Raw genomic sequence first — 26,343 nt, forward strand, 5'->3', positions numbered from 1 at the left:
TGCAGACAGGTGACTAGTCCCCCAAAATAGATCTGTTAACTTAAAAGTGAAAAGCCTTCCAGCCTGCGAGACCTATTTGCATAACATTGAACCTGTGAAAGAGCCATTAAGTGGTAATGAAACCATTTAACAGGCTTGTGCCTACCCTGAATTTACTGACAAAACAGCTGTGCATTACTGTGTCTATAGGAACTTAGTTTAAAATTGGCTTTAAATATTTCACTAGTTTATTGCTGAAGATTATTAAACCACATCTCTAAAACATCCTTGCATAGTTATTTAGATGCACAATCTGAGTATTCAGCTTTAGCCTTAAATGCTTGGATCTTCAGACAGATTTTTAAATAAATTCTTCAAAAGACCACCATTCTGTAAAATACACATGTTAATTACTATACAGTATAAAAACTTTTTTCAAAAATCTTCCTCTCCTTTCTACCTATCTCTATACTTACAGTCCTTCTTCTCCCCCTCTCTCCTTTGTTATGCCTAAAATATTTGGAAATGTATTTTAACAAACATATAGGCTGTCTCTAAACTGGCAAGTTTTTCCGCAAAAATCATCTGCTTTTGCGGAAAAATTTGCCAGCTGTCTACACTGGCTGCTTGAATTTCCGGAAAAGCACTGACGATCTCATGCAAGATTGTCAGTGCTTTTCCAGAAATACTATGCTGCTCCCATTCGGGCAAAAGTCTTTTTCCGAAAGACTTTTGCGCAAAAGGGCCAGTGTATACAGAACAGTACTGTTTTCCTAAAAAAAAAGCCCCGATCGCGGAAATGGCGATCGGGGCTTTTTTGCGGAAAAAACGCGTCTAGATTGGCCACAGACGCTTTTCCGCAAAAAGTGCTTTTGCGGAAAAGCATCCTGCCAATCTAGACGCGCTTTTCCGAAAATGCTTTTAACGGAAATCTTTTCCGTTAAAAGCATTTTCAGAAAATCATGCTAGTGTAGACGTAGCCATAGTGAAATTTATTAACATCTTGTTATGAAAATTAAAGTTCCCTTTTTCTGAAAGCAGTGACAATTGTTATGAATACACTAAACCACTTTGACCTGATTAATTTAAAACAAAATCTTTGTTTCAGTGAGTTTAAATATGAAGTTAATGTAGGTTTAAGAGTACATTTAAAATATAAAATCAGCTTAGAAATACTCATAAAAAATGTAAATCAGAGAAGGAATGCAGTATTCCATAACATTTAATGTTATATTCAGCAGGCTAAAAAATTTTTTGCAAATAAATCTCTGATAAACTTCAGGGTATATCAAGAAAGCTGTGACTCAAAATTTTTATTTTCAAAATTGAGTGTTCTTAATTAGATAACTTCTGCATGTCCAGTCTTCACAATCTCACATGCAGTGGAACATATGCTCCATTTTCTTTAGAAAGACATTTTAGAAGAGGAATTTACAAAGGCATTTTGCTACCTAATCCCAGAGAGAGACTGCTGATCTGGAATTTATTTGCAAATTTGACACTTTTTGATTGGTTCACACACTTCAAAGCAAATTTCTCCTGCCTTTGACATTCATATTTTCACATCAGACTTTATGAATGGTACACATCCAGCCCACTTAGCGGAGATATTTCTACACAGCAGAGATATTTCAGGATACTGAGGTATCCCAAAATAGCTACCCCGTGTCTACATAAGACACCAGTTATTTTGAATTATTTTTCAAAATAATGGGCATGCTGTTTTGCCATCCCAATAAGCCTCATTGCACGAGGGATAAGAGATGGCTCAAAATAACACATTATTTCTAAATTTGGCACAATGTAGATGTGCCAAATTGCAAAATAAGCTGTTTTGAAATTGTTTCGAAATAAGATATGCAATTTGCATAGTGCAATTTGCGCATCTTATTTTGGGTGCTGTGTAGATTCACCCTTAATAAGCTCCTTTACACAGGTCCTTCAATTGACAGGTAACTGCTTTTGCTGTTGTACGTACTTTGGATTCTGTTATTTCCATTCCAACTCATCTGATGAAGTGGGTTTTACCCATGAAAGCTCATGAGCCTATATATTTGTTAGTTTCTAAGGTGCTACAAAACTACTCAATGTTTTTAAAGTCACAGACTAACACGGCTATCCCTCTCAGATATTTTAGAAGAGTGTTTTTGGTCCAAATGTCATTTGGGTTCAGGGATTTGAGTGGAATGGGTGATCAGGGAGAAGAGGGAGACAATAGAGAGGAGGAAGGGGTTGGGTGGAGCAGGGATGGAGTATGGGTGACACCACAGGCTGGGGAGTTTACCTCACCCAGAAACAGGTTCACCCACCACACATGGGTACACAACTGATAGAAATACTGTACTCAGTGTACTTTTCAGTGGTTCACTGTAAACCTGGGAAGATATACCAGTGGTACCACGATGGTCAGTCCTCTGCCTTGTACTGTTCCTTACTTTCATTAATGGCTTGGGTATTGGATTGTGAAAGATACATAAACTTCTGATAATCCAGCACCTTTAGGACCCAGGGGATGCCGGATTATCAGATATGCCGGACTATCGGAAGCGAGGGCTATGAAGAGTCTGGGGTGGGGTGGGGAGGATGCACCCCTTGGCGCTGAGGGACCAACCCAGCACCACCCCATTTTCTCTGCACCAGACTTCCCCAAGTCAGCCGCTACTGAAACTGACCAGTGGCTGACTTCAGGAAGCCCGGGGCAGAGCACCCCAGCTGCTCTGCCCCAGGCTTCTCCGAGTCAGCCGCTGGTCAGTTTCAGCAGCGGTTGAATCGGGGAAGCCAGGGGCAGAGCAGCTCCAATTGTCCGGCTGCCCAGAGACTTCTGGGTTCCAGATGGTGCCAAACCAACAGGAGTGCCAGACCATTGGATGCTGGACCAATGGAGTTTTACTGTAGTTATAAAATGTGTAGATCCCACTAACCTGGGAAGGGCTGCAAGCATTTTGGAGAACAGGATTAGAATTTCAAATGAGCTGGATAAATTGAAGAATTTGTCTGAAATCAGTAAGATAAAATTCTGAAAGTAGAAGAAGAAAGAAAAAACAAATATACCAAGTGTGGGATAACCAGCTTGTCAGAAGTATAGCTGAAAGGGATCTTGGAGTTATACTGGATCACACAATGAATATGAAGCAACAGAGGCATTTGCAAAAATCCTTCTATTCTGGATTTTATTGACAGGAGTGATTTATGTAAGACTTTAAAAAACAAGAAAATTGGACATAGATTACAGAGAAAAAAAAGTTTAGAAAAACTTGACGTAACAGAAAAAGTTTAAAAGTTGCACATTTTTAGTATTCAAGAAACATAAGTGAGGTGGAATATTAACAGCCTTCATATGTATTAAGGACTGCTATAAGGAGGACAGTGATCAATTGTTCTCCATGTCCACTGAAGGTGAGACAAGAAATAGTGACCTTAAGCTGCAGCAAAAAAGAGATGTAGTTTAAATATTAGGAAAAACTTCCTAATTACAAGGATATTTTAGCTCTAGAACAGGCATCCAATGGAGGCTGTGGGCTAACCATCACTAGAGGCTTTTAAGAAAAGGGGGTGACCAAACATCTGGCAGGCCTGGTTGGTGTGCTTAGTTCTGCCTGACCAGAGGGATCTGGATTAGATGTCAAGCTCCTTTCCAGCCTTTTCCTTACATTTCTATTCCTCTGTGAGTCTATAATTTAAAAAAGAACAAACACACACTCCCTTTAGCAATTTGGCTATAAAATGGGAAGAAATAAAGAACCAGGAAACGATACATTAAAAATGATATAAATTATATATATATATATATATATATATATATATATAGTAAATGTTGAAAAAAATCAATTTTAACTTATTTTTAAATCATGATTTTTCTCCATGTATTTATGTGCTAGTTGTGTAGAGGCAATAGCACCCTCTACTGGAACATGTCTTTTTCACTAACAAGACGATTTTGGAGTCCAGCTTCGGCATTAGAACCAAATCTTTCCTGCTTGTCTATTGTTTTCATTTTTCTTAAACACTCTGGATTACTAATGTTCTTAGCTGGCAGAGGAAAGGGCCTTTTTAATTTCTTAGGTAGAGTTTCAGCAAGAATGCCGATCTACTCGAGAGAGTTTGTTTGACCCAACTATGTCATTCAAGACCCAGAGTTTGAAAAATTCACACCCCTGAGAAATGTATTTAAGCACAATCTAAACTCCAACGTAGACAGAGGTAGACTGACAGAAGTCTCCTATTAACCAAGCTACCACCTCATAGAGAGGTGGATTCACTACAGTAATGAAGTACCCCACCTATTGCAGTTGTGTCTGCACAACAGTGGCAGAGCTGCAGTAGAGTTTTTAGTGTAGATATAGCCTAAGGCTATCGCTCTCCTATTACGAGGAAAATAATTTTTAGAACCAATTTATCAGTGTCCTCACAGTGGAAGTTCTTCATCATCGGCAATGCATGGGAACGCTCATAGGAAGTGGAGGAGTCAATCTTATGAGGAAGAGGAAGAAGTCCTTTCAGATTCTCGTTTTGATGCTTTTAAGTAATTTTGTTTTCAACCATTTAGAAGCAATTTGGCAGGAGCACTTTGGTGGCTAATGATGGGCTTAGAGGGCTGGAGCTTGAATGGATATGGAACAGTAGCAACTGGATCCCATCTGGTGAGGTGAGAGCAAGTTAAGACATGTTGGGCTGGGTCAATGTTTTATTGTAACAAAGTCATTGTGCCTGGGAAATCTGTTCCTTTTATTGAAAGAAATAATGGAAGTGCTTGGTGATGAATTGGGGTACAGACTAAACTAAACTACTGTAAATCTGAGATACTATGCCTTGTTTCCAAAAGATATGTGGATGATGATAAATGCCCACTGAAAAAGTTGTGGATAACAAAATGAGCTAGTAGGCATTAATGTTTCACCAAAAGGCAGGAAAACTGTTTAAATTCAATATTGACCAATTAATGAGAATTACTTACAATGACTTAGATGTACATTACCAACACTTGACTTGTGTAGAATTTATGTACTTACCCTGAATGACCTGCAGCCCAGGGTCATATGTCTTTTTCCTTTGTATCCCTTTTATGCACCCAAAAAGGTCTTTGGATAACTTTTAAAAATGTTTTGAAGATGCCGATGGGCAAATCAGAAACCAAGGATCAAAACAGAGTGGCTGGGAGATTCAGCTGAGATGGCAATCCCCCTATCATCAGATTTTAAGACACATTAGAAGACGGCACAGGTCAGACTGCCACTGGAATAGCTCTGTACAGGAAGAAATCCATTGTAGATGTACACAGAATGGAAACTGGAAAACCCAATCTAATTTTTCCAGAATCTAAAATTCTGGCACCCATAAAAAAAATCTTACACCTAAAAGTGGACATACTAATTGTGTGAGGTATTTGACTGAACAAATATTGAAGGCTGCCATAATTATGAAAAATAAGTTATTGCTTTCACGCTAAGGCTGAATAAGGCAGTATTTAGATATTGGGACAATTATCACTGTGATAAGTGGAATAATTTCTTTAAAGCTATTTCTTTATACAATATATTTGTTAGTCTCTAATGTACCATAGACTACTCATTTTTAAAGTTACAGACTAATACGACTACCACTCTGTGACTCAAGAGAAGGATTCTAGTTATAGTAAACATTTATAATTGGCTTTGCAAATATTATTATATAATCTATTACTGGGTCTAAAAAAAATCCCAAGTCTGATTTTCAAGACTAGTCCTTAGGATCCAATGAATAATAAAAGAAACACTTTAATGAAATAGATCTTATATTCTAATCTAAATTACAGGATACAAACCAGAGTACAAAAACAAACCATTCTGATAAATGTCAAGGATAAAAAGACACACAGAATTATTTTCATGAGTTGACAAAATTCATTATTCCATTTCATTTTGTGTGTGTTTACTATATCAATGCCTGCATGTTCCATTCCTCAGAAAAGTTAATCTAGGCAGACCATAAAATATAAATTATATTAACAACTGTGGGACTCAGGTGAATTACTGTGACCGCATATTAATTAGACTTGCCATTTGATTTCTGTGTCTCAGGCTAATCCCTATATGATCCACATCATCTCTCTTCAAGGTACCAAATTGGAACATTTCTTATGAGCTTCCTTTCTTTTATCAGAACCAGCAGCGGTTATTTCTCAGGGCACGTCTACACAGCAGTTAATCCAAGAAAGAGCACTCGTCCTCCAACTTCCCTTACTCCTCGTAAAATGAGGGTTACAGGAGTATGAGTAAGAAGTCCTCCAGCTTGACATTATTTTGACATATATCAAAATAAATGATTGTAGTATAGATGAGGACTACGTGGCTGTGTCTACACTGGCATGAATTTCTGAACATGCTTAAAACGGAATACTATTCCATTTTCAGTTTTTCCGGAAAAGGAACATCTACATTGGCAGGCTGCTTTTCCGGAAAAGCCCTTTTTCCGGAAAAGCGTCTGTGGCCAATGTAGACGCGCTTTTCCGGAAAAGAGCCCCGATCGCCATTTTCGTGATCGGGGCTTTTTTCCGGAAAAGACTACTGGGCTGTCTACACTGGTCCTTTTCCGGAACAGTGTTCCGGAATAAGGACTTATGCCCGAGCGGGAGCAGAATAGTTTTTCCGGAATAGCGGCTGATTTTGTACAGTAGAGCATCGTTGCTTTTCCGGAAATTCAAGGGCCAGTGTAGACAGCTCGCAGCTTATTCCGGAAAAGCGGCTGATTTTCCGGAATAAGTGGTTATTCCGAATAACACTGCTGTTTAGATGTACCCTCAGAGAGCTGCTTACCCTGTGGAATCATTTAGACTTACACACTCCATGCATTTCCAGTGCACAAATCCAATATTTATATATAATTACAGAATGTAAATTCACAGGATGCTTTCACTGTAATTGGAAGTGATTTTACCCTTTTAACAGCCTGCACTGCATCCTCTCCCTCTTCTGGATTTTTAGATTCACCACCATCTATAGATACCTCCTCTTCTGGTCAATAAAAAGGCATTTTCAGTAATTATATCATCTTCAATTTCAGTATCATTTAACGTTTGTCAAAGTGTCTACTTAACGTGCTGCTTCATTATCTCCCCTTGAACCACTTAGCCTGTGGGTCAGTGGGCCCATTCATACATTTCTCATGTCTCTTTTTCACAGCGGGTAACTGACTTTAAATTCAGAAGGTTAATTTATGAAAGGCTCAATAGTACTCCAAGCAGTGGCCGCCCTTCATGATCTGATCACCCCATGAAAGTCTGTTCTGATGAAACCTTCCACAGAGCTTGGAGTTTTTGTAGACGTTAACAAAAGGGAACTCTCTCTTTTTGCCTTGTGCAGATTCCCTTAAATCCAGTTCCACTATCTGCCTCACCAATGGAAAAATGTTATTTTTCTAATTCTTCCAGACTAAGTACTCAAACAGATGCCATTTGAACAGATGTCTGCTGAGACTGTTTCTCTAGATTGTAAAGCTAACCATCTGTGTTTTTAGGCTGAGGGCCCAAGGACCCATTTCTATAATTTATGCACCCATGTACCTTCCCTGAATGCAATAGGACTGATCGCATGAGTAATTATGCACATGTGTAACTTTACTTGCAGAGTTGAGCTAGAAGGTCCCATTCTTACAACTGAATTCACACAGGCAGACTCCTGTGCACGCATTGATTCATTTTTAGGACCAGGAGCTAGTGAAGGTGTCAATATTTGTGATCTGAAGAAGTGGGTTGTGCCCACGAAAGCGCATGACACTATGTATTTGTTATTTGAGTCTCTAACATGCTACAGGACCATTGCTGATTTAAAAGCCATGAAGCGTTGCCTCAAATGAAATCAGATTTAATATGTGCTGGTTTTGGAGCAGGGACATCTGAAGGTTTATTTTTTGGTGCTTTGTATTTTGACTGTTACACAAGGTGAGGGGCAGACTTTTCTCTCTCTATATATATAAAAAGACTTTCCTGCTGCATGACAGAATGACATGATCAGGCTCTCTGGCTGCAAAAGTGAAAGTGGCCAGAAAGAGGAGGTTAGCAAGCATAGTGAGCAGCGGGTGCAGCCCCCTAGTAAAAATTAATCATACATTTTATCAATTAAAAATTCAGTTTCTCTAAGTTCTCCTTTACATCCTGGTTACAGGGGAAATGAGAACTTTGTTCATAGCTGCCAAGTAGGGGCAGCTTCATGTGCACATTAGTTAAAAGGTCATTTGTATAGTAACATAAAATTCAGTTTATGGTCAATAGCCACTGCTCATAAGAGCAGTTGCAGTAGGACATGGCAATTTGATTGCTAAAAGTCTTGGTTACATGGACAACTTTACTACTGGCATTTCCTATCTTAAACCTCCCACATGAGAGCTTTTCTACAATTGAAAAAGGTGCAAAACTGGAGTAAAGGAGCACATTTCTATGTTAGTAAATATTATATTGCTGCTGCTCGTATGACAAATATTTGTAAACTTATTAAAACTTCGTAAGTTACTGTGATGTTAAACCACAAAGGGTAAGCAACTATCAACCTAAATAACCCACATACATCCTTTAGAAGTATGTTATGTTAACCAAGTAAACAGATGGTTCTTGTCTGTTACTATATCCTATTGATTCAGAGTTCAAAAAGGGAATATTAACTTTTAGCTGGAACTTGGGTATAATAATGACAGTGTTTATATTTCTTTTTGAAGCTTGTAGTAAACTGTCTCTGAACTGCTTAATGGCTAATTACCTTATGCTAATGAATGCAGCTAGCTACCTGTATATACATAGGAAATAAAAGGTTCTACATCAAACCACAGTGCTTCATCCAAGGCCTGCATGTTGTTAAAAGGCTGATAGAAAACTGTTAAAAGTCCTCTATGGCCCTGATCCTGCATCTCATGAACGATTGAGTTTCATCAAGGGGAAGTTTGAGTCACAAGATGTAGACCAGCTCTACACATTAGGGGGCAATATCCAACTAAGGTACACAACTCCAGCTATGTGAAGAGAGTAGCTGGAGTTGAGGTACCTTAGTTCAAGGTACTGAAGCATTTCCACTGTGGAGAGTCAATGGGAGAAACTCTCTGCTCGACTCCCCTTACTCTTCTCGCTGCAGTGGAGTACCAGACTTGATAGGAGCACGATTAGTGTTCGCTTCAGCTGGTCTTTTCTAGACCCACTAAATTGACCCCTGGGAGATTGATCCCTGCAGCACCCATCTCCTGGTAAGTGTAGACAGGGCCTGAGAGGTCTCCAGCTCCAGTTTGGTCACCCTTGTATTGAACATTGGACTATAACCGATGGGACTAAATCTGACAGAACTCTTTCTAACTCAAAGGTTTAGCATCTCTACTATGAAAATAACCTACGGCAGTGGCCACCAACCAGAAGATCAGGATCCTCTGGTAGCTCTTGGAGCCTCTGACAGGTGATCCTGACTGATTTGGCCAAGCAGCTATCAAGTGCGAGCACTTCAACTGCCCTTCCCCCTCCTGCTGCACATCTCCTGCCCTTTGCCTTAGAGCTGCCTTCCCCCACCCCCGAGAGCCTCCTGGTTGCTGCATGGGGCAGGGAAGGGAGAAGAGGGGTGCTGATGTCAAGGTGCACCCTCTCCCACCCTGTATCCTATCTCCACCGAGCAACCACGGATGTAACCATGTATTCTGGTAGGAACTGAATTTTTCATTGACCTGGTAGATAATACGTCTGATTCTTTGGAATTGGTAGAACTTTTTATATGATGAACAAGATTTCTAGTAATCTTCATTATAGTTGATGTGGCAGTCTGAGTGGGAGCCGCAGACTGGGTTGCTTCAAGGGAACTATATTTCGGGCTTCTGGGTAACCAGCAGGATACTATTATAAGAGATGTTTCATTGTTGGCTTGATGAATCTAAGTATTAGAAATAACCTACAGTTTTGTAGATCTGTCCCATTCTTTGCAATTTGCCCTCGTTAAACAATCTCAGCATGTCTCCCAAGGGACCCTAGTCAAGGTATTTAAGAACGCTGTATGGCAGTTCATATTCAGTGGATTCTGCTTAGTAGCAGGGCTGTGCCTAGGCATACATAGCATATGCAGCTGCATAGGGTACCACTATATTTGAGGCTGACCTAAATTTAGTAGTGCCCTACAGTTATGCTGACCATCCATCCCAGATTTTATGGGACAATCCCAATTTTTAATCTCCTGTCCCCATGAAGCACTGAAATGCCCCCAAAAGCCCCAAGAGTCCAAATATAGCTAGAAGCGGCTGTGCGCTGCTGTTTCCTATCCCCTCCATGTCACTATAGTGTGGATGGACAGATTCTTTGCAAGTTTTCCTCATCCAAGCAGTTGAGATTAAAATAGCATGTTAAGAAGTCATGTGAAAGTATTTGGTGTATCCACGGGGAGGCAGGGTGTATTGCCTCTCTACAGAGAAGGTTGTCATGACTTGCATGTCTGGGTGAACAAGCCCTTTGTGAGCTCTGTGAAGAGCTGAGATGTTTTGACTTCCAGTTTCAAGGGATGTGTTCTTCTATCTTTGGACTGCACATTGCCTAGACCTGAATGGAGTTTGCTTTGACAACGCATGTCTGAATTATTCTGACACACAAAGTAAAACCTGTGCTAAAGACCCCACGTCCAGTGAGAGAAAGAGCTACTGTCAGAAGAAGTAAATTCAAAGTCTCTCCAATTTTTTTAAAAAATTGCCTCTACCAGGCAACCGGGCTTTTATTGATGGGTCCCTTATATTTTTGAAAGGTGACTAAATGTTAACTGGATTTTCTTAAGTAATGTCAACAGATTGCCAGAAGCCAAATGCTGGAGTTATAGGATACCTTTCCCAACACCTTCTAGTCTGTGTCCTGCCGGGGGGCTGCCCTCAGCAAAGGCCATGCTGGGAGGTGCTGAAATACAGCCCCCAGAGTGTGCAGGGAGAGATATGGTGGAGGCCCCCAGTGCTTCTGCTCTGGGTAGAAAGCTCCAGCATCAGGGCTGCAGGCCTCTTCCCCCTGCTGCCCTTCACCTATTAGCAACTGCTGAATAGTAGCAGCTTATGTATTATGGGAAACAGGCTCCCTTCTTCTCCATACCCCAGCTCCTCTCTCTTTAGTGAGGAATTAATGCACTGAACTGCTAATAATCCAGAATGGGATTGGCTACTTCTGTTTCGCTGCATTTCACTGTTCCACAACACACACACGCACACACATATACACCAGTTCTAATAAATATATAAATATATTTTAAAAATCTGTAAAATCATTTGACGGTTACATTTAGGAAGTTAGTATTGCTGCCCATTACAAGATCGCACAGCGGTACTCTTCTGTGTATTCTATTGTATATGCCGGGTAAATCTGGTGCTTTTCAAAGATGACAAAAATGGAGGGATTCACTAGGCTGTCCACACAGCTGTCATAAAACCTGTTCGGATGGCTGGGTCTGGGTGGGGGGCGCAGGTAGCTGCTACTTCCTTCAACAAAATCTCCGACTAGCACTCGAGCAACAAACATGGTCTTGGAACTGGTGTCAGCCGGACAGTACTTATGGGAATAACTGGCATCCCTGGCGAAGTAGCTTCCTAAGAATAAGAAAAAAGGCGACAAGTGAATTATTTCTGTAGACTATTTTATGCTTGTATCTGATAGTGCCACAATGGTTGATGCTTCAGCCCAGGGGCAGGGAACCTTTTTTGGGTTGGATGCTGCTGATCCACAGAAAAATCAATTGGGGGTTGGGCGGGGGGGGGGGGGGGGGGCGCGCACAAAAATAAGAAAAAAAAAAAACCAGTTCTCAGTTGGTGGCTTCCAACTAAGAAGGCGAAAGACACTTCACATGTTCCCCTCTCACACCAGAGCCTACAGTGGCCCAAGCAAGTAGATTTTGTGTGCTCCAGACCCGTGGTGGGGTAATGGGAGACTGGAGCATTGGGGCCGAGGGGGTATGAACCCCAGGAGTGGATCCAGGCAAACTGAAGGCCACATCCAACACCCGGGCCTCAGGTTCATCTTTAACCTGTAGCATTTTAACAAGTGCCCTTAATGCTGTATGTACCTCCAGATAATTGCAAATATCTCCTAAATCATATACCCATACATTGTGTTTATTATGAATAAGGTCAAGAGCTAATAATGCTTTTTACGACAAAGACTTCCATCATCCACAACTCTGCTCCATAGTCAGGAAGTTAGTTCACTAACCGGTGCAACTATTTCGTTTTTTTAATGTATGTTTTACTTCATGCATCCTGCACTACTTGTCTACACAAAAAAGTTGAGGTGCTTTAACTAGACTAGTATACTTAAAGCAGTATACCAACACCTAATGTAGTTGTGCACATAGAGATTCAACAGCATCTTATTGCAATATAGTTTATTTCTGTATTAAAAGAGGAACAAACTGTACCGGTATAAGATACTGGTAAACTGTGTCAATCAGGGATATTTGTCCAAATACTAGCAGACCTGCTAGTATGGATACATGTAAATAGGTATAATATCATCTATAACTGGGCCTAGCCTAGGGATTATGCTAGTATTTTGGAAATGAAATACCTGATCAACATGATTAAGACAGTACTACATCTGTGTGCAGACCAGACCTTAGCTGGTCAGAAAGTAGTTCTCCCCACTCTAAGAAACTTCTACTTTTCTAATGAAAAAGGTATTCTGGCATAACTATGTTTGTCAGGAGAGGGTGGAGAAAAAAACATGCCACCTAGTGATACAGCTATGCTGACAAAATCTTCAGTGTAAATGCAATTGTGCTGACAGAAGAGGGGTTTTTTTTTTTTGGCATAGCTAACATTGCACTGGGAGATGGTGTTCTAGTACCAGCAGTGAGGGTCAGCTAGGCTCCATAGCTACATAGACATAGCCTTGGAGAAAAGTTGCTTTCTGCAAAGTTCTTGTTTTGTCAAAACCCCAATTTTCCATTACAAAAATAAAAAATTTTGACCAGCCCCAGTCAATACTCAAACTCCTATTGATGACAATACAAGACTTTTTGAACAGCATCTAACGCAGCGTTTCTCAACCTTTTTGATATCAAGAGCCAGCTTGATGCCTTCCTAAACTGGGTTAGACGATCCCATGGATTGGCACCAGCCTGTAGACTGGTCTTTGAGAAACATTGTTCTCAGGCCCTCTGACAGAGGCATGTAAACGGGACAATTGCCCTGGAGTCCAGAGCTTCAAAGGGGCCCAGACCTCCTGGCAGCTGCTGCTACTTGTGGCAGTGGTGGTGGCCAGAGCCCCAGGCCCCTTTGAGTTGCTGCTGGAGTGCCACTCGGTGTGGTTGTGAGGGCTGAGGGGAGGAGTGCACTGTGGTCTGGGTGGTGCTAAGGGCTTACTGTCCTCAGCCCCACCCCTTCCAGGGGCGTAGCACTCCCCCCTACACACACACACACACACACACACACACACACACCTGGCTCTACTGACAGTTCTAAAGAACATAGTTGCCTCAACAGTTTTAAGCAAACTTATTTCTTCAGGATTGAAGAAAAAAGAGCTTCTGCAAGTGAATTCTCAGGTTTTTTACCAGCTAGTTGGCTGTGAATTCTGTGATTAATAGTCCAACAATGGAATCTTGTGACATCAAACTATGAAGACAAAACTAGAGTTTTAAAGCAACGCACAATAAAATCTAGTAATAATGTGAAAGTTAAGAAAGGATGGCTTCAAGTCAAGTGCTTCCCATGGATAAGGTTGCTCTGAAAATATTATACAGGACCCAACAAGCCCTTCTCAAGACCGCAAGAGATCCCGCCGCTGAACAGGCTACCTGGTGAGCGTGAGAGTACCGCTTTTGGTGTGAGTGAGTTTGCTTGACTGTTTGTATTTTGTTTGTTTGTTGAATTCTGATTCTGATTTCAGGTGACTGCAGTTTCAGTTTGAGCTGCTGTGGCAGTTGGGACTGAGTGCCTAACCCTTTGTTCCCTCAATTGCTCTCTTGATTGCATCTGGTCAGCCTTTCCTTGTGTGACTCACGAGGGGGCAGGCCTGGCCTAGGCAAGCAGGCGTTAAAAGCCAGAGGCAGAGTGACCAGGGAGCGAAAGCGGACAGGGGAGTTTGACAGAGGGAGGCCTACTATGGTCAGGAAAACCCGCAACACCTGTGCCAGCACTGTTTCTGTCTCCTCCACCTGCGCCTGTAGCCAGACAGAGCGCCTTAGCATGAATGCCTCTACCCAGATCCTGGTGTGGTTTTGCAGGGACTGTGGCTTGCAATTCCCACTTACTGATATCCAGGCTGGGGAGATCATCCAGTGTGAAAGGTGCCTGCTGGTGGAATCTCTCAGGAAGCAGGTGGGAGAGCTACAGGAGGAGTTGGCTAGGTTGAGGAGCACCCGAATCCACTAGCAATTCCTGGACCATGTTCATGAGGAGACAGCTGAGGTAGCTGTCCCAGTACACAGGACTGCGGACACACCACTGGTGGAGGAGGAGACGGCTCAGGGAGGACACTGGCAGCTGGTTACTTCTGGCAGCAGGCGCTGCTCCATCCCTGCTCCGAACCCTCCCGCTGTTCTTTATACAGGAGATAAGGAATCACCCCTACAACAGAGGAAGAGAAGCCTCATACCCCCAAGGCTGGGAGGTCTGCTGCCACCACTGCGAATAGGAAACGTAGGGCAGAGGTGGTCGGAGACTCTCTTCTGAGGGGGATGGAGGCACCTATCTGTTGCCCTGACATTTCATCTCAGGAGGTTTGCTGTCTGCCAGGGGCCCGTATCCAAGATGTTACGGAGGCATTGTCGAGGATTATCCAGTCCTCTGACTACTACCCCAGGTTACTCATCCATGTGGGCACAAATGATACTGTGAGGTGTGACACTGAGCAGATCAAGCATAACTACAGGGATCTGGGGGTACGGGTGAAGGAGTTTGGAGCGCAGGTGGTATTCTCTTCAATCCTTCCTGTCGAAGGTAGGGGCCCAGGCAGAGACAGGTGCATCCTGGAGGTGAATGCCTGGCTGTGAAGATGGTGTTGCCAGGAGGGCTTTGGCTTCCTCGACCACAAGATGCTATTCCAGGAAGGACTGCTAGGCAGAGATGGAATTCACTTTTTGAGGAGAGGGAAGACCCTATTTGGACACAAAATGGCTAATCTAGCGAGGAGGGCTTTAAACTAGGTTCGACGGGGACAGGTGAGCAAAGCCCACAGGTAAGCAGAGAACATGGAGACCTGGGAGATGGGTCGGAAATGGGAGGGAGCATGGGCTATAATGGCAGAGAGCAAGGAGGATCAGGGCAAAACTGGGAGGCAAGGTCAAATCAGGATCTTAGATGCCTGTATACAAATGCGAAAAGTATGGGAAATAAGCAGGAAGAACTGGAAGTGCTAATAAATAAGTACAATTATGACATTGTTGGCATCACAGAAACTTGGTGGGATAATACACACGATTGGAATGTTTGTATGGAAGGGTACAGCTTGCTCAGGAAGGATAGACAGGGGAAAAAAGGGAGGAGGTGTTGCCTTATATATTAAAATGAACACACTTGGAGTGAGGTGCAGATGGACATAGGAGACGGAAGTGTTGAGAGTCTCTGGGTAAGGCTAAAAGGGATTAAAAACAAGGGTGATGTCATTCTAGGAGTCTACTACAGGCCACCTACCCAGGTGGAAGAAGTGGATGAGACTTTTTTTAAACAACTAACAATATCATCCAAAGCCCAAGATTTGGTGGTGATGGGGGACTTCAACTATCCAGATATATGTTAGGAAAATAACACAGCGGGGCACCGACTATCCAATAAGTTCTTGGACTGCATTAAAGACCACTTTTTATTTCAGAAGGTTGAAAAAGCTACCAGAGAGAAGCTGTTCTAGATTTGATCCTAACGAATAGGGAGGAACTGGTTGAGAATTTGAAAGTGGAAGGCATCTTGGGTAAAAGTGATCATGAAATCATAGCGTTCACAATCCTAAGGAAGGGTAGAAGGTAGAACAGCAAAATAGACACAATGGATTTCAGGAAGGCAGATTTTGGTAAGCTCAGAGAGCTGATAGGTAAGGTCCCACGGGAATCAAGACTGAGGGGGGAAAACAGCTGAAGAGAGTTGGCAATTTTTCAAAGGGACATTATTAAGGGCCCAAAAGCAAGGTATTCTGCTGTGTCGGAAGATAGAAAATATGGCAAAAGACCGCCTTGGCTTAACCATGAGATTTTGCATGATCTAAAAATAAAAAAGGAGTCCTATAAAAAATGGAAAGTAGGACAAATTACAAAGGATGAGTATAGGCAAATACAGGAATGCAGGGGCAAGATTAGAAAGGCAAAGGCACAGAATGAGCTCAAACTAGCTACGGGAATAAAGGGAAACAAGAAGACTTTTTATAAATATATTAGAAGCAAGAGGAAGACCAAGGACAGGGTAAGCCCACTGGTCAGTGAGCAGGGAGAAACAGTAACAGGAAACTTGGAAATGGCAGAGATGCTCAATGACTTTTTTGTTTCGGTCTTCACTGAGAAGTCTGAAGGAATGACTAACATAGTGAATGCTAGTGGGAAAGGGATAATTTTAGAAGATAAAAGAAAAAAGAAAAAGTTAAAAATCACCTAGAAAAGTTAGATGCCTGCACGTCACCAGGGCCTGATGAAATGCATCCTAGAATACTCAAGGAGCTGATAGAGGAGGTATCTGAGCCTCTAGCTATCATTTTTGGAAAATCATGGGAGACAGGAGAGATTCCAGAAGACTGGAAAAGGGCAAATATAGTGCCCATCTATAAAAAGGGAAATAAGAACAACCCAGGAAACTACAGACCAGTTAGTTTAACTTCTGTGCTTGGGAAGATAATGGAGCAAATAATTAAGGAAATCATCTGCAAACACTTGGAAGATGGCAAGGTGATAGGGAACAGCCAGCATGGATTTGTAAAGAACAAATCATGTCAAACCAATCTGATAGCTTTCTTTGATAGGATAATGAGTCTTATGGATAAGGGAAAAGCAGTGGATGTGGTATACCTACACTTTAGTAAGGCGTTTGATACGGTCTTGCATGATATTCTTATCAATACAACTAGTCAAATACAACTTAGATGGGGCTACTATAAGGTGGGTGCATAACTGGCTGGATAACCCTACTCAGAGAGTAGTTATTAATGGTTCACAATCCTGCTGAAAAGGTATAAAAAGTGGGGTTTAACAGGGGTTTGTTTTGGGACCGGCTCTCTCCAATATCTTCATCAATTATTTAGATATTGGCATTGAAAGTACGCTTATTAAGTTTGCAGATGATACCAAACTGGGAGGGGTTGTGACTAATCTGGAGGATAGGTTCATAATTCAAAATGATCTGGACAAATTGGAGAAATGGTCGGAGGTAAACAGGATGAAGTTTAATAAAGACAAATGCAAAGTGCTCCACTTAGGAAGGAACAACCAGGTTCACACATACAGAATGGGAAGCTACTGTCTAGGAAGGAGTGCGGCAGAAAGGGATCTAGGGGTTATAGTGGACCACAAACTGAATATGAGTCAGCAGTGTGATGCTGTTGCAAAAAAAGCAAACATGATTCTGGGATGCATTAACAGGTGTGTTGTGAGTAAGACACGAGAAGTCATTCTTCCGCTCTACTCTGCACTAGTTAGGCCTCAGTTGGAGTATTGTGTCCAGTTCTGGGCACCGCATTTCAAGAAGGATGTGGAGAAATTGGAGAGGGTACAGAGAAGAGCAACAGGAATGATTAAAGATCTAGAGAACATGACCTATGAGGGAAGGCTGAAAGAATTGGGTTTGTTTAGTTTAGAAAAGAGCAGATTGAGGGGGGACATGATAGCAGTTTTCAGGTATCTAAAAAGGTATCATAAGGAGGAGGGAGAAAACTTGTTCATCTTGGCCTCTGAGGATAGAACGAGAAGCAATGGGCTTAAACTGCAGCAAGGGAGGTTTAGGTTGGTGTGATGGGGCAAGGCAGCCCCGCACTGGACCTGCAGGGCCCAGCCAGAGTTACCTGGCTGTAGAGGCCCCTCCCCCACAGCCCTACCGAGCATGCCCGGGCTGTAGCTCCACTATAAAAGCCCGGGGAAGAACTCAGTCAGGGGAAACAGCTGGAGAAGGAGGACCTGTGGAGAGGGCTCCCGCACAGATGTTACTGAAGACTCCAGGAGAAGCCGGAGGGGACACGGAGGCAAGCTGGTGCGACCCAGGAACTGCCTGCTGAGGGGATGACGGCTGGGAGGTCGCAGCAAGCAGGGCAAGTACAGGGGAAGGAACCCTAGGGAACCAGGTAGGAAGTGGCCCAGGGCAGGGGTGGGAGCCCCCTCTCCCACTCAGAGAACCTCGGCGCGTTTTGGCCGGATTGCCCCGCTGAAGGAGTGACCCACTACCTGGTCGCTCACAGGGCCCTACCTGGGGTGCGTCCCCGCTACAACCCTAAACTGTGTTATGGACTCAGGCCAGAGGGTCTTGGCCTTGTTTTAAAGGGCCAGCTTTAAACTGTTTTGTGGACTCAGGCCGGAGGGCCGTGGCCTTGCCGAGAAGACCCGGATGTAGACTGGACTTCGGACTCAGGCCAGAGGGCCTTGGACTTTAGAGGGTAGGCGGGAGGCGCCCGCCACAGTTGGACATTAGGAAAAAGTTCCTAACTGTCAAGGTAATCAAACACTGGAATAAATTGCCCAGGGAGGTTGTGGAATCTCCATCACTGGAGATATTTAAGAGTAGGTTAGATAAATGTCTATCAGGGATGGTCTAGACAGCATTTGGTCCTGCCATGAGGGCAGGGGCCTGGACTCGATGACCTCTCGAGGTCCCTTCCAGTCCTAGTATTCTACGATTCTTGAGTTAACTATTACTGAATCCCTACCTGCAAGCAAGGATCCTTTCAATATTTCTAAACTAGTCAGTCATTCTATATGAAAAGGCGGGAAGGTACTTGTCAAATGCAGAAAATGCAAAGTGTTGCTAGATAGCAGCACAGGTTCTTCACATTCTTTGATATGCCTGACTAACTTCCATTATTATTAAAACAATCCTATTAAAATCAGAGGGAATTTTCGAACTGCCAGGATTGAATTCAGAAGGATAGAACAGATCTTTTAAATTTGAAACCATATTGCTCTGCACTTTGTGGAGTCATTGACACCTCTAAAAAGAAAATATAAAATACTAGTTCAATAAGCCTTTTGTCCGCTAACTATGCAAGGCACAGTATGCAATGATCTGAGTCTGCGTCACTATATTCCAGGAATAGAGAAAGAGCAAGAGAAAGTTCATGGTATATGTACACAAATAACTTCTATACCTTTTCCAAAGGCTGTTCCATGGGCCCCACAGATTCTCCAGTCAAAGTTCTGCCAGCAGATGGTATCCAAATGGGATGCCGTTGTTCCATGGAATAAGAGCCTCTCATCTACATCTTTTCCTATGTTGGTCTTCCTCATCTGCTCCTTTTGCCTGAGTATAAAAATGCCTCAAGATCAGCACAAAGAAAAAATCCCCAGACATTTGTCAGGGCAAAATGAGGTTTCTAATCTTCCTCTCTGCTTCAACCATATGACAGATCTTAAACATAGAGGCTACGTTTACATTGCCCGGTCTTGCATAAGAACATATGCAAACAAGGGGCAGCGATGAATATTGCCGCACCTCATTTGCATACTTAATGAGCTGCCATTTTGCACAAGGGGCTTTTGCATATGTTCTAGCGCAAGACTGGACAATGTAGATGTAGCCAGAAAGTGGAACAAAGGGTGAATGGATTTTCCTTTCCCCCCCATTATCCAGTAGATTTTTTTTATGCTTAGTATTATGGTTCTGCCTACCAGAAAGCAAAGAAGCCATCAGACAAGACAGTATAAAGAAGGTGCCAGTTACACTTCAGTCTAGAAACATCGACAGCAAGAACAGAAGTTCTAGGACAGACGGAGCACAAAGAAAGATGTTCTACCACAGAAGAACAAACCTCAAGAGGATACAGGAGAGAAGTGGGGTGGAGAAGAGACCATGGCACAGCACTGCAGGTGAGATCTCTTGCGGTAAGTCTCCTCATCCTTTGTAAGAACAGGAGAATTTCAAGATTAAATTATGTTTCTTTGGGAATGTCCCATGGAAGAAGTTAGAGCATTATCTAGTAATAAGCTCTGGCCCCACTTCTAGTTCCACAGCATCAATGCAAATTCATCTAACCATAAGATTCAACTATAAAGTAACAGGCTCATAGAAACATGATTCTTTGACTATCCCATAAAGCCGCATAAACTATATTCTGACAAGATCTACAGACACATTTTAAAGCAAGGTAAAAATGGTTTGCAAAGTTTAAGTAGAAAACCTCACTGGCCCAGGGTCTTAATAAAAAGGGACCCAATATTACACATTCATGAGAAAATAGCATAGGTGCTAAAACTAGAGGTGCTGCCATGCTCCCGGCTTGAAGCGCATTCCATTATATACAGGTTTATTCTTTAGTTCAATGGCTCGCAGTTCCCCCACTATACAAATTGTTCCAGCATCCCTGGAAAACAGTCTTGATCTATTTCACTTATGATATTTAGGGGAAATAGTTTCTTCTTAATTATAACAAAAAACAGAACTATGTAGCACTTTAAAGACTAACAAGATGGTTTATTAGGTGATGAGCTTTTGTGGGCCAGACCCACTTCCTCAGATCAAATAGAGGAAGAAAATTGTCACAACCATATATACCAAAGGATACAATTAAAAAAATGAACACATGAAAATGACAAATCAAATTTCAGAACAGAAGGGGTATGGGGGGGGGGGGAGGTAAATGCCTGTGAGCTAATGACATTGACATTGTGAGCTTCCCCAATTATCACCTCTAATATCATTAGCTCACAGACATTTACCGCCCCCCATCCCCTTTCTGTTCTGAAATTTGATTTGTCCTTTTCATATGTGTTCATTTTTTTAATTGTATCCTTTGGTATATATGGTTGTGACAATTTTCTTCCACTATTTGATCTGAGGAAGTGGGTCTGGCCCACAAAAGCTCATCACCTAATAAACCATCTTGTTAGTCTTTAAAGTGCTGCATAGTCCTGTTTTTTGTTTCAGCTACACCAGACTAACACGGCTACATTTCTATCACTATTCTTAATTAGAGTTAATGAGAATCATCAGCGCATAATGAGAAAGAACAGGCCCTAAAATGACTGGAATCTTTCTGCTGCACCCAATTACATTCATGGACTTTGAGGTCAGACGGGACCATTGTGATCATCTAGTCCCAACTCCTCCATGTTACAGGTCACAGAATCTCACCCACTCCTGAAACAGACCCCTCAGCAGCATTCCCTCTAATTCTCCCATCCCTGAGCCTGGATCAGATTGGCTAGCCCACTGCTAGACCAGCCTTGGCCTTCCCCAAGCTCTGATAGTGCCCCTCACTTCCAACCCCAAATATGGTCATCGGTTACACCCTGAACACGTGGACAAAACTAACCAGGCAGATAGCTGGGAAAGAATTCTTTATAACAACTCAGAGCTCCCTCATCAGTAGTTGGGGTTTTTCGCTATTAGCAGTGACCAATGGGCCACATGCCATCGCTGGCAGTCCCACCATATCATCCCCTCCATAAACTTATTGAGCTCAGTCTAGAAGACTTTTAGCTTTTTTAATTAAATAAAATGGATACAAACCACTGGAAAACTTGCCAAAGTGACGGGTTCTGAATCCTTTGCAATCTGCAGATTCTATAATCTTTCATTGTCTTCTCAAATAGGTCTTTGACTTCCCTGTACTCACTGGTAGTGTTACTCAGCTCCACCAACTAAAAATGTTAAGCACAACAGAAATAAAGATATTAAAGTGTTTTTAATTAGTCCCCCTACCACATTGCACTAGAGAAGGCGCTATCCTGCAACTACCCTCATAATTTCATCTGAGTGAATAGTTGATTTTTTCCGTTTGGCCCCCAAACCTTGAGGGGAAGAGAGGTTGATTTGAACCTAAGAAATGTATGGATTTTTTTTTTCAAAATTTGAATAGAAATGCTTGAGTAAAGTCAAAATGAATTTTCTACCAGCTTTCCATTTTCTTCTAATCATTTTTGGGTATGTTTCACCTGGGTGTGCAAGTGTATGTTTTAATTTGGTCAAATTTCAAGAAAAGAAAACAAGCTCTGCTACATGCCAAATTTTCTCAAGGCCCTCCATTACCTGGTAGAAGTCTTTTCACGCTTGAAAAGTAATACTAATTTTACTGTAGCAAATTATTTTAAAAAAGTTTTGTAATCAGAGAGTATCAGACATTTTAATGAGGAAAGCTATAAGTTTCTCCCTAACATTTTTTACATGACTTGATAATCTTCAGAATTCCTCTCACTATGAAATGTTGCAGAATGTTCATTTAAAAAAATACTGCTGGGGATAAAACCAGCATTGAGCTATGGAGTTTTACCGTCTAATTCCTTAAATGGAGTCCAGACCAAATGACCAAAAATTCATTATGATCTGATGGCTGTTCAGTCATGCACTCTTGTGGAATGGGTTGGTGGTCTCGACACACTTCCCAGTGGACATGTCTTCATCAAACATGCCAACTGTATATTTCCATCTTGCACACATCACTGGAAACACCACATGAACCTCCTCTCTTGAGTCTGAGGGTTATATTTTAAGTGGTCTACTTTTCACAAGAAACAAGTGTAGGAAATATCTCTTCTTGAGTAGAACTAACAGGTCAAATAGTACCTGGTACCCTATGTCAGGCAATGCCGATTGATCCCAGTTTGGAGGAAACAGATGAAGTGGACTAGTAGTTTCCCTTTGGCTGTTTGCAAACAAAAGAAATGAACAACAATGAGCTTACGGAACTTCCACACTGATTATCCCACCCCAGAGCTACAATCAGCTCTAAACGCTGTCATGGAGACACAAGCCATGTCATCTTAAATTGGCAACTAATGTCACCAAGATAAAATAGGTAATCTTACATACAATAGTGACAAGCCATAATAGGAACAAAAGCTGACTTGTTGCCAGAGAGAATAAAGGCTGCTGTAAGAGTCAGGTAGCACAATTAAGAGGAGGTAGAATGGGTTAGGGTTTTTCCCAATTTAATGCTGATGTCGGTTACCTCATGCTATACTGAGGCTCTGTGCTTGCAAGAGGGGAAGAATTGCCTCTTTGAGGCACCCAGAGGTGTATGTAAGATTTCCCAGGTCACTGGGTGGGGGCTCGAGCCAGTGTTGTATTACCTTGTTGGGAGGAGACTCCTAGATACTGAACCCGGCCCTTGCTGCTATTTACTCGGCCTGGCAGAAGGGTTACACTGGTACTTCCTCAAATTAATAGATGTGCCCTAAATCAGAGTGTAATGGCTCCAACTATCTGCAAGCCAACAGTCACCACAAAGCCCACATAGTGAAGGTACTGTGGGACCTACATTCACCACCACATTCACACTACAGACAAGCATTAACCCATTCAGCAAAATGTCTCAAGTGAACGAACCATCATATGCCAGAAGTTTCCCTATAAACTGATATCACATATGGGGCACCATTTGGCAATAAAATAAAAAAAGTAAGCAGTGAACAAACTAGCCTGTACCTTCTCTCACGCTTGTCTTCTCCTCCAAAGAACACAAGCTTTGGCCACCTACAGACTTTTCTCCGAGTTTGATAGAGCAAATTTATCTGGACCATTTCTTGAAAGAAAAAATATTAATGTGGCAAGAGTTAAAGAACCTTCATCATAGGTTTTGATAAAGGAATTACACAAACTAAAAGAGGAAGATATATTGGGTCATCGAGTCCATTCTTTCTGACACTACAGGATTGTTCCTTAGGGTTTTAGCTTCCTCTTTCTTGCATTTTATCATCTTGTTCTGATCTCACAGATCGAGTATTGTTGTGCACATGTATTTGGGGAGCCCCGCACCCCTTTGAGTTCTTGTGACAATTACTTTTGAGACATTGGAAAGCCAGTCAAGCTTTTAATTTATTTCACAGTGTTTTATCTATAGCACAACCACAAAGATCTCTGTTTTCTTTCCATTTTCACCTTAGTTCAAGAGACCCTTGATGCATCCTTTATGTCTTCCCTCATTGTAATTAGTCTGCAAGAATATTCACTGGCCTTTGCATCTTCACCACATTTTAAAGTTCAGTTCTCTTCTTTTGCTTTCCCCTTTGGGCTCGCATGAGAGTGGCTGTCCCAGGCTTTGTCTACACTGCAGGGTTTTTGCACAAGAAGCTTTTTGCGGAAGAGATCTTCCGCAAAAACTTCTTGTGCAAAAGTGCATCCACACCTCAAAAGCGCATCGCAAAAGCGATGTGCTTTTGCACAAGAGCGCGTGCACATAGTATGGATGCTCTTGCACAAGAAACTTCTCATTGCCATTCACAGAATGGCGATCAGAGAACCTGTGCTTTTTGCGATGGGCTCTTTTTACACAAGAAACCCCTGTGGAGCATCCACACACCTTTTTGCTCAAGAACTCTTGCACAAAAAGGAGTTATTCCTCGTGGGGAGAGGAATAACTCTACCAGTAAAAGCCCTCTGTCCTGTCGATTTACTGTATTTTTTTTTTGCACAAAAATGCACTTGAGGTATGGACGCTCTGTGGGTTTTCACGCAAAACCAGCTCTTTTTGTGCAAAAACCCATAGTGTAGACAGTCCCAGAGTTCATCGAGTTCTCACTAATCTACTTATCATTTTAGAGCATCTGCCTTTAACATAGCTTCCTTCAGACAAACATATTATAACATGTTAAACTTTAAATAAGCAGGCACGTTACCTTGAAAGTTTATCTCATACTGCTGAGAACCAGCTTGAAACAACACAGTGCCTTTTTGGTCTGCTAGAAATGCTGCCTCCAGGTCCGCAGAAGTGACTGTGGCAGCATAATAGTTTGCATGCTACAGAATGAAAGCACAGGAAAATTAAACTCATTACAAATGGACCTTTGGCTTCACTCGCATTTTATGCAACTACACAGAATTTAGTCTATCATCAGTTCAAGTTTGTATTAAGTCAAGTGTTAAATGAGGTCAGTTTGGCATGCTTCTTCCTGCCACTGAGCAAAGCTAAATACATTCCATCCAATGCCTGTTAGTCTGGTTTAAAGATGTACTGGTGCGCAGGAGCTAGAAAGCATTTACTGAAGAGGAGCCAAATAGAACTCACTCAAATGGACATTGGCTGCAGCTCGGTGACAGATTTTGATTGATGGGGCTTACAAATGCCAACAGTATTCCTGTGAAAACAGCATTTAACTCTCCCTTTCTTTGGTCCTCTCACAGAGTTCCAAGAGGAGTGGCTATAAGTCTGTCACAGATTAGTAGATTTAGCACAGCCACACATCCACCTTGTTCAGAAGAGACTGAAAGCACTTGACAGAAAAAAGGGCAGTAGGGTTACAAACCCCAGTATTTCCATTATGCTGTAGCGCAAAGCAAAAGTGAAAGCATACAAGATGGCAGACTCTTTTCTGAAGGCAGTAACTGGAAATAGGACTGTGTACTAGAAAATACTAGAGCAAATCAAGATATAGGTTTCTGCCTTCTGGAAAATTTTCCTGAAAATGATTTGTTGGTTTTCATCAATTTTCTGCAGAAGATTTCGACTTTTCAGCAAAATATCAAACCCCAAAATACTCTGATTTATAAAGATGTTGCTGTGACTTATGGGGGTTGTAGTTTGTGTGCCTTGTACTCTCATTGTTGTTCTACTCGCCAGACTACATCATCAGTAATGGCCCAACTTCTCTTGTTTTCGTGGGGAGGAGGGAGGGCATCACAGGAGATGAAGTACAGCCAGAAAGCCCAGCCTACAGATAAGAATGGGATCACTCAAACTACAGCTTCCACTGGGCCATTTTGAATTGAAGTGCAGTACTGTAGTTTGTTTATCAGGTATTCAGTTTTCCATGCAATATCAACATTTTCCTTGGAAAGTCGATACCTTTCATGGCACAATTTAGTTAGTTAAAAAACAATTTTTGACCAAAATTACATGACCAGCCCTAGAAAAATACACCAATTTGTAGAGCTATTCTTCACAAGCTTCTATGGCAGAGGTGGGCAACAAAACAGCGACAATTCCCCAGGGTTAACCCCTGGTGGGCTGCTGCCACTATATTTACCTGCACCTCCACACCTATGGGCGACTGCAGTTCCCGTCGACCAAGCATGGTGATCTGCAGCCTATGGGAGCTGTGATCCCCCCTACCTGTGGAGGCACAGGTAAAAATGGTGGTGTGGGGGACCACCATGGGCTAACCCTGGCAGACTGGATTTGACCTGTGGACTGGTATTCACCCACCCCTGTTCTATGGAGTATTAATACAATACTGAGGAACAACTGGTACACAGAGGCACACATGAGAATACAATAATGCACATGTGCACCTAGCGAGTGAAAGAACATCTGTGTGACATCTAGAATAGCTCAAAGGTGGCTGTCTCAGA

General features: G+C 42.2%; 1 protein-coding gene across 3 annotated transcripts in view; it reads right to left on the reverse strand.

Moving 5' to 3' along the window:
- Positions 1 to 26,343, reverse strand: part of LOC102453191 (protein mono-ADP-ribosyltransferase PARP12-like) — a 45,181-nt gene that overhangs the window by 15,883 nt on the left and 2,955 nt on the right. For 2 of the 3 annotated variants that reach the window (XM_006133398.4, XM_025189809.2), the window contains 6 exons: positions 24,672 to 24,792; positions 23,482 to 23,578; positions 22,621 to 22,699; positions 21,568 to 21,698; positions 19,208 to 19,359; positions 5,696 to 11,529 (listed from right to left, as the gene is read on the reverse strand). In XM_006133398.4, the coding sequence (XP_006133460.2) occupies positions 11,249 to 11,529; positions 19,208 to 19,359; positions 21,568 to 21,698; positions 22,621 to 22,699; positions 23,482 to 23,578; positions 24,672 to 24,792 (861 nt within the window). In that variant the 3' untranslated portion in view covers positions 5,696 to 11,248. Of the gene's footprint in view, positions 1 to 5,695; positions 11,530 to 19,207; positions 19,360 to 21,567; positions 21,699 to 22,620; positions 22,700 to 23,481; positions 23,579 to 24,671; positions 24,793 to 26,343 lie in introns of those variants that run through there. The other variant, XM_075939595.1, reaches the window with a different exon arrangement.

Source organism: Pelodiscus sinensis, chromosome 1 (genome assembly GCF_049634645.1).
Source record: "Pelodiscus sinensis isolate JC-2024 chromosome 1, ASM4963464v1, whole genome shotgun sequence".
In the NCBI taxonomy this organism is placed as follows: Eukaryota; Metazoa; Chordata; order Testudines; family Trionychidae; genus Pelodiscus; species Pelodiscus sinensis.